General features: G+C 44.4%; 1 protein-coding gene across 3 annotated transcripts; it reads left to right on the forward strand.

Moving 5' to 3' along the window:
• The first annotated feature begins 402 nt into the window (after positions 1-402).
• Positions 403-10,639, forward strand: ENSA (endosulfine alpha). Of its 3 annotated transcripts, none has more exons than XM_077842394.1 (4): positions 403-605; positions 2,282-2,407; positions 3,625-3,791; positions 6,681-10,639. In XM_077842394.1, the coding sequence occupies exons 1-4, from the start codon at positions 549-551 to the stop codon at positions 6,694-6,696; spliced, it is 366 nt and encodes a 121-aa protein (XP_077698520.1). In that variant the 5' UTR covers positions 403-548; the 3' UTR covers positions 6,697-10,639. The 3 variants fall into 3 exon arrangements, with proteins under 3 accessions (XP_077698520.1, XP_077698522.1, XP_077698523.1); XM_077842396.1 differs by lacking the exon at positions 403-605 and adding an exon at positions 856-960; XM_077842397.1 differs by lacking the exon at positions 403-605 and adding an exon at positions 1,277-1,306.
• Positions 10,640-14,033: the final 3,394 nt, after the last annotated feature.

A 14,033-nucleotide genomic window follows, 5' to 3' on the forward strand; every position in this document is an offset into this window, starting at 1 on the left:
TCTGGGCCAAAGGCAGGCGCTAAACCGCTGAGCCACCCAGGGATCCCTAGAGATTGATTACTTTCTGCTAATACTGCGCCAAACTAAATCGTCTCCATCCTTTCGCTCTCCAGTTTTGAAGTTCAGCAGAGCCTCCCAGGCACCTGGTGCTAGAGCTGAAGTAAGCCTGGTCCCACCAAACCAGCAAAAATGCCAAAGCCAGCAGCACCGCCCCCTAAGATTCACCCCCCCACACACGGGCTTCCAATTGGTTCTTGGGTCTCACTCTCTTTCCAGATTGGTGTTCCAGCTTGCCTGTCGTCTCCAAAGACCCCACCTTTACCCAGCGGCGATTGGCAGATCGTTACGTCATTGCCCCAGCTACCCCATTCCCATTGGCTCCCATAGAAGGGGCGGCCACAACGTCACAGGCAAGGGCCGCCATTTTGACTGAGCAACCCTAGTGACAGGAGCCGAAGAAGCAGAGCAGGTTGTCCCCGTTTCCCCTCCCCCTTCCCTTCTCCGATCGATTTCCCGGGCCCCTCACACTCCACAGCCCTGGTCCCGCCATGTCCCAGAAACAAGAAGAGGAGAACCCTGCGGAGGAGACCGGCGAGGAGAAGCAGGTGAAATGGAGGGGGTGCGGGCGGGCGAGCCGGGGGCGACTGTGGTGGGGCGGGAGACGATCTCCCACCAGTGCGGATTGGTCGCCATGGTCTCAAGCTCTGCGGGGGTTGGCCACTGCTTGCATCACGCCGGGTGAGCCGCAACACCGCTTGCAGCTCTGGCGCTGATTAGTTGGGCCCATTGTCCGTCAGTGCCATACTCTCTCTGATTGGCCATTCGGCCTACCGCTCTCCTCATGGAGGTCGCGCTATCATTGGCCAAGCCGGGGCGCGGGGCGGGTGTTTGGAAAGACGGGGTTGAATGAACGGGGGCTGGTGGTACCTGGAAAACGATGTGTGTTATTGGTTAATGGAGGTAAACTACCCAACCACCCGGCTGGGGCCTACATCAGAAAGATGTAGGGAAAGACGTTTAAAAGACCAGCACTGGGCGTAAGGAGAAGTCTTTATCATGGCTAGTTTAAGGCGGCAACTTTCTCAAGAGACCTATTTTGACGGTTGGGGATGGTCGGTTGCCCACGGTGTGTCAGGAACGAATAGGCTTGAAGAGGACTGGAGTTCCATACAGGATAATGGAGGCTAAATCTAGAAAAGACACCAAAAGAGTCGTGACAAGAAAGACATCACCCTATTTCCACCACCACCCCGACTTCCAAGGCAATGGGACTTAGTTCAACAATTCTGTGATGAAAACACCCCAAGTAAACCTCTTCTTGGGGCTTGTATTTGACTTACAACATTTAGTACTGGGCTCGGGGGTTCATAAAAGGCACCTGGTTACAATCATGCTGGATTGTCAAGGGAAGGGAATATAAATACATTGAAAAGAGCCACAGATTGGCGTTAGGTCCTTTTAAAAAGTCAACAAAGAGCATTGGGGCCCACAAAAAGCAAGAAGATAGTAACAATGGTTACTAACAAACCAATTGCAGGTTCTTGGCATGTTCCCCAAACTTCCATCACTTGCCCCACTAGAGAAGGTGTTGACTTTTTGGCAAAAACTGTGGGTAAATACTGTTAAGCCTCCTGTATCTTAATTTTCCTGAGGTTAAAAATAATGTCCTTTTCATTTCTGTTTATCTGTCACTTTCCTACCTAATGTTTATGGAAATGTTAAAGCAATGTTGTTCCATTACTAATGTGGAGATTTTTGGAGAAAGCCACATAGCTTTAGCCTCTTCCATAGAAATACTTATCAGATGACTACTGTAGACTCTGGATAAGAGGGAGCATCTCAGAATTATCCCCTTTTATTTTCTGTTTGACTTGTACTGTGTGTTAGGGACAGCCAGGAACTTTCCTACTCATCTTGGGTAACCAGAAGCCCTGGTTAGCACTTTTCTCTGTCTTTCCTACCTTCTGTGCTGAACGACCTATGGTTTGCCCTTGATTGAAGTATTTTGTTTAGGTATTATCTTTAACCCAATCTCCCAGGTCACTGAAGTGGTTCTTTGGGCGTAGTGTGAGAAGCAGCTTGTTCTGTTTTTCCTCACAATACAGTCATCTTGAGCGTTAGGATTTGAACAAAGGTCTGGCTTTATTTAGGAGCAGAATATAGACAGTATGTTCACAAGGGCATGGATCTCCAGGAAAAGTTGATAGTATGAAAGTTCTTAGATATTAGAAGCAGTTCCTTCTCAGTTTTTAATTTAAATTGGCCCATTTGTTTCCTCCAGGACACACAGGAGAAAGAAGGTATTCTCCCTGAGAGAGCCGAGGAGGCAAAGCTAAAGGCCAAATATCCAAGCCTAGGACAAAAGCCTGGAGGCTCCGACTTCCTCATGAAGAGACTCCAGAAAGGGGTATGGGACAAAATTTCTTATCTTCTTACTTTGAAGTCAAAGGGGGCTTTAGGAATGAGATCTGTAGAGCTGCTCCTGAATACGTATCTGGAGGTTTTGTTATTGGGCAGTTTGTAGAGAGGAATTAGAAACTTGTAAAGAGCAAGGCAAATGATTATAAATCCCTGATACGGTATCCTACAGGATATTAAGGCTTAATGTTGAGACATTTGGGTATGGGGGCTTTGGGGGATTGAGAGAAAGAAGGACATTAGGAACTGAAATGCTGACTCCCCCAGGGATTTCTGTGTTTAGATGGTGGGAGTTTTAGACTTGCATTTTTTAAGATTAGAGCTAAATTTTGGGGGTGCATGATTTCAAAAAAGATCACACCATCTGTTCTATAGATTTCTTCAACTTGAAGTGAATAGATTTCTTACAGAAGGTCTGCCTTCATAGCCATCTAGCTCCTGATCAGGTTTCTCTGTCCCCATTTGTACTAAAGCTAACTGAGGCATTATATATATATGTCATTAAACTGGTGTGTATTCCCCGGTGTGGATGAAATGAACAGTAAAACAGATTCCTGTGGAAAATCCTAGTTACTGAGTCTTAGTCACAGATGATGATGTGATGCTGATTTGCAGTTTACCTTGCTGTAGGCAAGGCAGGCGTGGGCAGGCTGTCACAGCCATGGAACATGTGTGGGAGCAGTGGGAGTCAGAGGAAGAGGACATGATCCTCAGGAAAAAGCCCAGTTTCTATTCATGGTCTGAGGGAATCATTTTTAATTTTAAGGTTTTGACTTGAGGTTGCTCTCCTGCTGTTTGCTAGGATAGCCCCAGATTGATGCTTCTGTGTATCTTACTCATTTGTTTCCCCAGCACCAAGCCCACTGGAGACTGACTGATTGGTCCTCAGTAAGGCTTTATGAACAGTCAGTAATTTGGTTGAACCATACTGTACTAATGGGTGTATAAAGGGTGTAGGGGCTATCTCTTAACTTCTAAAATCTAAACCTTAGCTAGGAAACTGCTTATATACCTGAAAAAGTCAGAACACATTTGGGAGAAGACCTAAGTACATGTCATTAATGCTAAACTATGTGTGTATGAAGTTAATCAAGGAAGACTGGAAAGATCTAAGCACTGTTGAGGGTTTTATAATGGATGTGAGTCTCCTTGCTTTTAGGTAGACCAGAGTTCCTCACTCACTTAAACATCCCTCTTGTCTCTTAGCAAAAGTACTTTGACTCAGGAGACTACAACATGGCCAAAGCCAAGATGAAGAATAAGCAGCTGCCAAGTGCAGGACCAGACAAGAACCTGGTGACTGGTGACCACATCCCCACCCCACAGGATCTGCCCCAGAGAAAGTCCTCGCTCGTCACCAGCAAGCTTGCGGGGTAACCTGGGCCCCCCTTCTGTCCCCTTCCTCACCCACAGGACTTTTATATGTCATAGGCAGGGATGGAATGAGCACCTAGTTAGATCTTCTCAGCTTGCTAGCCAGAAATGACTGTGATTCTGCTGGGGGCTGCTGAGAAGATGATGTGGGTTGAAAAGGGGTTCAAGTTCATTTCTTTGATTAAATTGAGATTTCCACACCCACACTGTAGCCCAGGTAGAGGCCCAGAAGTAAGAGAATAGGACTGGATAATGCTGCAAATGCTCTTTTTTATTTCGTATGAGAAACCAGGGAGATGTGATTTTTCCTTTTGGAAGAGAATATCCCAAAATTGGTTAGGCTAAGCCTTGGGAATAGTATGGTAGTTTTACATCCAGAGGCTAACTTGACATAGTTGGGAAAGGTAGATGGAATGAGATCTGTTTTCTGTGCTTCTAAATGTTTTTCCTTAGGCTGCTATTGCTTCGTGTTTCCATTATAGCAGGTTTAGAAAATCCTCAAAAAGGAAAACTGATTTGCTTGCCTAAAACTGTAATGCCCACTTAACCTCCCTTACTCAGTGAGCATCTCTGACAGTTTGCCCTGGCTCTTAAGTAATGTAAAGTTTGGAGAACATCATTTACATGAAATGGGCACCTTCTCTCTCTCTTCCAGCATGCTGCTTTTACAAGTATCATGGGGTAGTGGAAAGAGCATTGCGTTTGAAGTTAAGATATCTGGGTTCTAGTTGCACTCCGTCTCAGCAAAACTGATGTGTTACCTTGGTCAAGTCATTTAACCTCTATGGATTTCTATTTCCTCATCTGTAAAAGAGTTGAATATAGATAAGATTAATTCAAATTTAAAAATCGTATAACTGCGAGCTGAAAAAAAGTCTCTGCTATTCTTTGTAAAACTAAGTGAGGAAGGCCTAGGGGTGAGCCCAAGAGGGGAACCATTTGAAGAAGACATGGGAAGACAGGAAGTTGAGATTTGAGGGTTATAGATGTAGGCAAGAGGGCCTCATAAATATCATGGTCTTAAGGGTCAAGGAAAAAGTTCTAAGAAGCTAGCTTCTGTAGAAGCTTCTTGCTTCTGCCCCCACCCACTCTCCTGGCCCTCCAGTCCAGACCGTTGCTGCTAAAAAGCTGCTCTAGCCGCCAAGCTGCGGGCCTGAGAACACATGTTCAGTCACGCATATGTGGTGGAGTCCCACATTTGAGATTAATCAGATGTCAGGTGTATTGTTAGGGAGACCAGAAGAAAAGGGACAAGCTGAAGCCAGCCTCTGCCTTGGTACTAGGGCAGGGCTAGAGCAGCAGGTTCTTAGTAGATAATTCACCTTGGAAGAAGCTGGTGGAGGAAGGTAGTCAGGTCAGGGAGAGAGAAAAGGAACATTAAGAAATCTCTGCTAAAAAAAAAGAAAAAAGAAAAAAAAGAAATCTCTGCCTTCCTAGGGCTCAGTAACTCAGCCCCTGTGAGATGAGAAGCAGCAATGCAGATTTGTGAGCAGGTGGAGGAGAGGGGTGCAGGTGGCCAGCACCCTCAGCCTCTTTAACTTGGCCTGAGTCCTACTGCTAGTTAGGACAGAGAGGGTCAGAGTGAGAACTGTTAAAGAGGACAAGATTCTGTAATACTCTCATGCCCTCTCACCTCATAATTCTGATATGCCAAAACATTTGACCTGATGAGAATGACCATGAACTTGCTGATGCACATGCGGGGTGGATGGTAGATGTGTATGCTTCTTTCCTGACTGGCCATTCACTTTCAGGCTGTTACTCAGATTGGATAGGAGAGAGTTGGTGAGGAAGGAATGGAGAGAGCAGGATCCCTGGATTCCCTGCCCCCAGATTCCTTGACTGTCACTTGTAACTGTATATAATTTTTGTGTTTCTTGCTCCATTCCTCATGCTGTCTTCCTTAGTCTAAAGTCCGTGTGGGAAGGGGAAAATGCTGAACATCCTTGTATAGTTTCTTCAACTGTCCCAGCCATGTTGTACATAGATATGTCATGTTATTATATATATAAATATATATATAATTTTGTACGTTTTCTTCATCTCCGATCTTCTCAAATTTTGTACTTTTTTCTTTTCTGTCTGAGCTGCTTTCTCTATTGGTCATTTGAATACTCAAGACTGAGGTCACAAGTCTGAATTTTAGGAAGAAATAGAAAAAATAGGGAAATCAGAAAACTGTTGGTTTCGCTGACTCTCTACCTGGTCATCTTCAAGGCTAAAAAAAAAACAAGCCACGTTCTGTATTTGCCACCTGTTTCCAGAGCATGAAATACTTCCATGGCAAAGAAGGGTCATTTCCAAAACCAAATCCAAGTCTCCCTTTTTAAATTATTAGATTATTAAATCCACTCAGAACAACGTGTGTTATCAGGCCCTGGCTCCCATGCTGCACCACCTCATCACCGTGTGCCCAACAGTCTCTGCTGCTGCAAGTGGCTTTGGCTATGCCTGTGAAATCAAGCCTGTGCTAAGCCAGGCCATTTAAGCCCCTGCAAGCCTCCAGTTACTTTGATCTTATCTAAAGAATTTCTGTATTGTTTTCATGGTTATCTCCAGAAAGATGGAGAACACTTTGTTTTGTGGTTAGTAGAAAACCTGAAATTCTCTCTCCCTCTCTCCTGACCTTTCCCCCTCTCTCTCGTTCTCCCTTTTTCCTCCTCCACCTCCTCTCCCTGTCTCTCCCTTTACTCTCCCTTCTTCCCTCCCCTCTCTTCCTCTCTCTCTCCTCTCTCCAACTCTGTGGATTGGACTTAGGCTTGTGCCAGGTAGCCTAATGATTGTTAAGTATGGAAGAGTCATGGGCTTGGGACTGGGATGGAACTTCGGGGTTTTTTCCCTTATTACTTGACAGTGTTTTCTTTTTCTTCTTCTGTGTTCGTCCGCAGTGGCCAAGTTGAATGATGTTGCCCGGGGCTCCGCCAGATCCTGAGACGCTGCCCTCCTGGGTCCTGTGCTGGCTCCTCCCCCTCCCTGTTTTTGCAGCCAGGGGTCAGGAGGTGGCTCGGGCGCGGGCTGGAGAGGCAGAAGCCCCTGCCCGTCGGTGTCCCAGCGCATGGAGCCCCTTGGGCTGAGCACCAAGACCCTGAACCTTTTTTTGTTTTATCTTTTTTCCAAATAACTGTTGGGAGAAATCTCAGTGAAATCCTGGCGGGGGTGGGAGGGGGTGTGGGGGTTGGCATGGGTGTGGTGTTTTGAGAGGGTGGGGTGGTAAATTTGTGGGGGTACGAAATAGGGCTCGGAGTTGATAAAGGCATTCCTGACTATCCTTCCTAACCATTTGGCCTGTGTAGGATGGGTGTGCGGGGGAGGAGTGCAGTAGACTCCAGATGAGGAGTTCTAATTCAGCTCTGTAGAAAAACACCTTGTTTGCTTGTGGCTGGGGATCTGGTATCAGATAAAAGAAACTGTCCATCTAAATATGACAGATGCAAACAGCTCTTCTGGTTCTGCAGAGCCAAGTTGAGAACACAATTAATGTTAATTGTTCATTGAAGAAAGTGCTGTCTTTGAAATAGATTTGCTGTGGGGAGAAGGGCAGTAAGTGTGGGGGAAAGGGGGCCATGAGCGTGGGGAGCCCCACAGAGCCCAAGGGACTTTTTCAGTATTTGAAATAAAAAAAAAAAGAAGACGACCCACAAAAAAACACAACCCAGAAATATTCTGAAGCAGTTGGTGTGTTTTATTGGGGTTTGGGGAAAGGGAAGAAAATGAAACTGAAGACACCATTCAGGGGAGAAGCTGGTGTGGGACCCTGAGTTCTAAGGAACAGGGGCTCTTAATGTGGGGATGTGACTGGACTCCCTGCTTCCATCAATCAGGGAGAGGGAACAGAGATGTCAGCACAAAGATCAGGGCTTTTCCTGACTCCTATCTATTGTTTTGTTTCTATAGCTAATGGAGAAGATGTATCAACCTCAGGTTTTGGCTCACAAAATGAAGAATTTGATCTAAATAGTTTATGAACACCTAGAGCTCAGTTCAGGCTAAGCAAAAAAGAGAAGCCCCTCTTTTCCCTTTTGGTCTTCCATTCCTTCACAAGTTCTTGTTTTGTGAAAGAGAAATGTGACCTCTAGTAATAAGCCAAAAAGAACTCAAGCCTTTCTGCTCGTGGCCAGCAGGAGGCAGAGTGACTTCTTTCCTCACCATGTCCCGAGCCTCGCTAGAATCCTGCCAGTGCAAGAAGTTTAAAACTGCTTGTGAATGTATTACAGAAAAGACCATCACCCAAAGGAGAAACAAACTCACTCCTGTCTCTCGCTGCCACACACCAACCTTCACACGTGGTAGATTGAATCTACTTGCCTATTTGCCCAGCTTTGGGGAAGAGAGTATATTTTCCCAAATATAATTGGCTTCTCAAATGAGTCTGCATCAAGGAAGATAAACAAGGTCCAGTAGACATAGATATTCCAGAGAACTCTCCATCTTAGGGGAAGTTCTGAAGGGAAGGGCACTTCTAAACTGGGCTAGGAATGTTGTTCTTTCCAAGTTTTCAGCTACTCAGGATGTTACTTGCTTTCTCCTGCTTTAGCCAGGGAATTGTGATGCCTCTCAACCATTGGCCTTTAATTTTTTTCTTTTTTTCAAGATTTTATTTAGTCATGAGAGACACAGAGGCTGAGAAACAGGCAGAGGGAGAAGCAAGCTCCCTACAGGGAGCCCGATGCAGGATTCGATCCCAGGACCCCAGGATCATGACTTGAACCAAAGGCAGACGCCCAATCTATGAGCCACCCAGGTGCCCCACCATTGGCCTTTCTGGACAGCATGCTAGACACGGAGTGAGCTGTGGTTTGGAGATACATTAAAGACATTCCCTATCTTTGTGGGGTTTATTGTCTTAGTGGGAGAAAATATATGCAAAAATTCACATACTTCAGAAGTTATAAACTCAAAGCTAGAAGCTATACACACACAAATGAGTAGAATGTTTACTGCAGTGGAGTTAGTGTGTCTTCTCATCCCTATTCTCCTTAAACTAATGCCGTGACTTGTTTTTGAGAATTCCATCCCTAGTGTATGATTGCCAGGTGGCTACAGCTGAGGAGTGAGATCAGTGAAGCTGAAGTGGGATAATTGGTGCAGTTTCATTTTTAATACAGGTAAAGAAGTTGAAGTATAGAAAATAAATTACTTATAAGGTGGCAGAGTTAGCTCACTAAAGAGCTTGAGATAGTATCTTTTTCTTTTTTTTAAGTAGACTCCATGCCCAGCGTGGAGCCCAATGCTAGGCTTGAACTCAGGACCCTGAGATTAAGACCTGAGCTGAGATCAAGAGTTGGACACTCAACTGACTGAGCCACCCAGGCACCCCGTAGCTAGCCTTTTATATGACTTTTCCATTATTCCTGGCTTCCCTGGTCCTTCGTTTTAAACTGTAGTCTTAGGAATCCTGGGGTGCCAAGAAAGGATTGTGGCAATCTCTATTTTAGTGTAAAACCTTACCGTGCATTCTCCCTCACTCCCACACTGTAGGGCCAGGCAACCAGAACAGACTGCTCTGCAGTGCTTCAAATAGCTATTCCTGCCCATATTCCAAAGAGTAGAGACAAGCGTTCCTCCACTCCTCCAACATGGTTCAGTGACGATTATGCTAACAAGCCTCTCAGCCATCTGATATACAGGGTGGCAGGGATGAAGTCACCATTATTATTATCCAGCAGCATTTATTTTAAGCCGGTGTGGCCTGAGCATGGAAAACGCTGGCAAAAGAAAAGTAACTCGGAGAGTTGCCACTGAGAATATCTGCAGCGAGCAAGCCATACTCCCACAAGCAGCCATCGCAGGTGTAGTGCCCTCTACCGGGCTTTGAGGGAGGTGAACAAGGAAAGGGAAGCCTAAACCATAACAGGCATAGAAATAAGTGCATATTCACATAGTTATAAGCTGAATTCCCAAAGTTAGGGGAAGGAGATCCAGGAGATGAATTCTTCGCTGAATTTTCTTAGAGATGGAGGACTTATGAGTGATAAGGTGAGGCTTCTCTTGCTGGGGCAAGAATATGTTCATTCACAAGTAGCTGTTGAACATTCACTTTACATTAGCTATTGTTGGGCAGATTGACAATGTAAGAGATGATGTCTGCCTCATTGAGCCGACATTTCTACATATGCAAGACCGCATATCATCAGTCAAGCTGTGGTAAAAGAATTCTGAAGGGCGCCTGGGTGGTGTAGTTAGTTTAGCAACCAATTGTTAGTTTCAGCCCAGGTTGTGATCTCAGAGTCATGAGATTGAGCCCCATGTCAGGCTCCGTGCTCAACAAGCAGAGTCAGCTTGGGTTTCTCTCTCAAGTAAGTAAATCTTTAATAGAAGAAAAGAATCTCTAAAATAGATTAAATAAATAAATAAATAAATAAATGGACGCCTGGGTGGCTCAGTGGTTGAGCATCTTCCTTCAGCTCTGGGCATGATCCCAGAGTCTCAGGATCTAGTCCCGCATCAGGCTCCCTGCATGGAGCCTGCTTCTCCCTCTGCCTATGTCTCTGCTTCTCCCTCTGTGTGTGTGTCTCTTGAATAAATAAAATCTTTTTAAAAAGTTTTAAGAACTAAATAAAAGAATTTCTGAGAAGAGAAAATCCAATTCATTAGGTAAATATTAGTGGTAGAAATGGAAACTGAACTTGGCCTTGAAAGATGGGTAGTAATTAAATAGTCCAGTTTGAGGGAGACACCTGGGTGGCACAGTCAGTTAAGCCTACAACTCTTGGCTTCGGCTCATATTGTGAGATCGAGCCCCATGTTGGGCTCCATGCTCAGCATGGACTAGCTTAAGACGTTCTCTCCCTCTCTCTGCCCCTGCCCTCTCTCTCTAAAAATAAATCTTTTAAAAAAAGAATAAATATTCCAGTTCAATTACTTAATAAGACAGGCAAAATATGCCAGGCACTGTGCTAAAATATAAGTGATATGTGGATGATTTCTTTTTCCATGTGAAGAAACCATACTGTAGTGTTAAACTTGGGTAGTAGAGGCCCAGCTACATAGAGAAATAGGGGTGAGTAAATAATTGCTAAATGTCTTGAGTACTTAGTAAGTACTTAGTAAGCTAAGTACTTAACTTCCATCTTCTCATTGGAACCTCACAGCAATTCTCTGAGTAGACAGTCTTACTGCTGCCATTATACAAGTGAGGAAACTAAAACAGTAATTGCCCAAGTCACATAGTTTCTGAGAGTGGAGGTAGGAGTCACTCCAGTATCTGCAAAGGAATGGGGAAAGAGTGACCATGAATACTTTCATGGAATGAGTTCTAGGGAGGAACAGGATTTCTCCAGAAGGATAGGGTGACAAAGAACATTCTGGTAGATAGACCAACACTTAGAGAAATATGAGTGTGAAATGGGTGGTGCTTCTGGAGCAGCAGCATTGAGCCCTAGAGCATGGCTGGTACCAGGCCAAGAAGGCAGATGGGAGCCAGATTACAGAGGAGATGGCAGGTAGGCAGACCTGGGTGCCTGGGATATGCCAGGCAGGCAGAGAGGGTGGCAAAGAGAAAACCTGGTCAGATTTGTGTTTTGGAGGCTACTGCCAAATTGTGTGGAGAAGGGATTTAAATTAAAGGTGAAGGATTTAGGGATGGACTGGTTCTAATATCAAGCTGTCTGGTTTTAAATTCTGACTTTTATATATTTTGGTAACTCAGGACAAGTTTCCTAAACTCTCTTTGCTTATTTGTAAAATAGAAATGATGTGGTACCAGGATCCCTGGGTGGCGCAGCGGTTTGGCGCCTGCCTTTGGCCCAGGGCGCGATCCTGGAGACCTGGGATCGAGTCCCACGTCAGGCTCCTGGTGCATGGAGCCTGCTTCTCCCTCTGCCTGTGTCTCTGCCTCTCTCTCTGTCTCTCATGAATAAATAAATAAGACCTTTAAAAAAAACAAACAGGATGGAAACATTAAGAAGGAATGGTTGTTGTGAAGAGAAAGATGATTCAATATGTGGCAAAATAAATTTGAAGTAGCAGTGAAACACTTAAGTGGGGACTGTGTACTACACTCCACTTAGTTAACGGTTACCATGGGCTAGTTATGAGTAAGACCGACTATTGTGTTGCTACAGTACTCTAAATTAAGTATGATTAGGAACTACAGAGGATAAGGACAGTAAGGATTAGGAAGAGTGGACAAATTCAAGAGATACATGGGAAGTACAATCAATAGAACTTGATGAGGGATATGCAACTTGGGAAGAGACAGGACTCTAATAAAAAATTCCCAGGTCTCTGGCCTGGATTACAATGTAAAGGATGATGCCATAACCTAGAGAGAAACGACCACTGGAAGGGCAAGTTTATCTCTTCAGTATTGCAGAAGGGATGATATGAGGTGTCTCTAGGACATCCAAGAGTAGATGACCTGAAAATTACTGGATTTATGAATCTAGAGGTTGGAGAAATCGAAATAGGAAATGTAGATTCTGGGATTTCAAGATATACTTAGTAAAATGATGGAAGTGCAAGCATATAGAACAGAAAGACTGGAGGGTTGACCCTGATGAAAGCTAACATGTGAAGGGAATAAAGAAAAGGGCCCAACACAAGAGAAGAATCAGGAAGATGTGGTGCCCAGTGAGAGTTTATCGGAAGAATAATGTAAAATGCTATTGGAGGTTGATGAAGCAAAAAATTAAACTTTCACCTCTATAATAAAAAGTGCCCAAAAATGTCAAGAAAGAAATGTGCTACAATAGTAGGTAACTCTGTTTGTCAGGAATATAATTTAGAGTATACCTGTATGTCCACTTTCTGTACTTTTTGAGACTTTAGAAATGAGCATATATTTGATAGAGGTCATTTTAATTTTAAAAACACTAATAGGGATCCCTGGGTGGCCCAGCGGTTTAGCGCCTGCCTTTGGCCCAGGGCGCGATCCTGGAGACCCGGGATCGAGTCCCACATCGGGCTCCCTGCAGGGAGCCTGCTTCTCCCTCTGCCTGTGTCTCTGCCCCTCTCTCTCTCTCTCTCTCTCTCTCTCTCTGTGACTATCATAAATAAATTTAAAAAAATAAAAATAAAAAATAAAAACACTAATAAAAATTACCCCTCAAAATTTTTTTAAATCGTTCTAAAGGATGTCCATTTGATTTGGCAGTTAGTAACCATTTTGATACCAGAGTCAATGGATTGGTAGAGGTAGAATCTTGCCTATCACACTGAGTAATATGGGAAGATTCTGTTGTTTTAGGATGGGAATGATTTAGGCATATTTATAGACTGAGTGAAAGGAACAAGTAAAAGTTGAAGCTCAGTAGAGAATAACTAAAAAGGGTTCTGAAGAGTAAGGAAGGAATGTAAATAAGTTCAGGTGGGTGTGGTCAATTAAACACTTCAACAAACATTTATTAAGCACTTATTATCTGCTGACTACTATGCTAGGAGAGGTGCTGAGGTTAGTCTAGTGGGAAGCCAGCTAAGTAGGAAATCAGTCACAAGCAGGAAGATGTATACTGCATCCTGCTTGAGACTCAAGGTGAAGATATAACAATGGATAAACTCACAGCTGTTTGTGACTGGAGGTGGTGATTGATGGGAGTCCGTATCTGACAGCTTCATTGTTCTTTGTAGAGATGTAAAGTTGCTAGTTGAGAGGGAGGTGGGAGTTAGGGGGCTTAAGAAGAATGGCCACAGTTTAGAAGAAGAGAGGATGAAAGGGAGGTGAATGGGAGAGAGCTGACAATAAATACTAAGTAAAAGATTTAGGGAACAGTGTTGAGGGCCTAACACATTGGAACCACAGCAGATACCAATCTATGCATTTCTGCTGCTTTCTCTAGCAACACACAGCTGCCTAGGTACAAAAGCAGAGAAGATGCATTATTGTTTAGATCCTGGATCATGATTTATAGACACATGGAATGGACTCACAAGGGAAAAAGGGAATGGAAGGTGCTGGGGAGAGAGTTCAAGAAATCCACCTGATTCAGACTGGGTAAGAAGGTAGGCTAAGGAAGGTATGATCAACTCTGGTCAAGAGAAGTCTTGATAAGGTCAAAAAGCTAATGATTTAGAAGTCAAAGTGATTAAGCTGAAGTTCCGGCCCTGGTAGTCAGAATGACATTAAGAGTTGAAGATTTTAGGGGCAGCCCACGTGGCTCAGTGGTTTAGTGCCTCCTTCAGCCCAGGGCCTGATCCTGGAGACCCGGGATTGAGTCCCACGTCGGGCTCCCTGCATGGAGCCTGCCTCTCCCTCTGCCTATGTCTCTGCCTCTCTCTCTCTCTCTGTGTCTCTCATGAATAAA

This window comes from Canis aureus, chromosome 12, assembly GCF_053574225.1.
Source record: "Canis aureus isolate CA01 chromosome 12, VMU_Caureus_v.1.0, whole genome shotgun sequence".
NCBI classification, from domain to species: Eukaryota; Metazoa; Chordata; class Mammalia; order Carnivora; family Canidae; genus Canis; species Canis aureus.

Bases quoted from the DNA above. Each gene is read 5' to 3' on its own strand.
- ENSA (XM_077842394.1), top strand. From the start codon at position 549: ATGTCCCAGAAACAAGAAGAGGAGAACCCTGCGGAGGAGACCGGCGAG. The intron at 606-2,281 runs GTGAAATGGAGG...TGTTTCCTCCAG, and splicing joins AGACCGGCGAGGAGAAGCAG to GACACACAGGAGAAAGAAGG. The intron at 2,408-3,624 runs GTATGGGACAAA...CTTGTCTCTTAG, and splicing joins TGAAGAGACTCCAGAAAGGG to CAAAAGTACTTTGACTCAGG.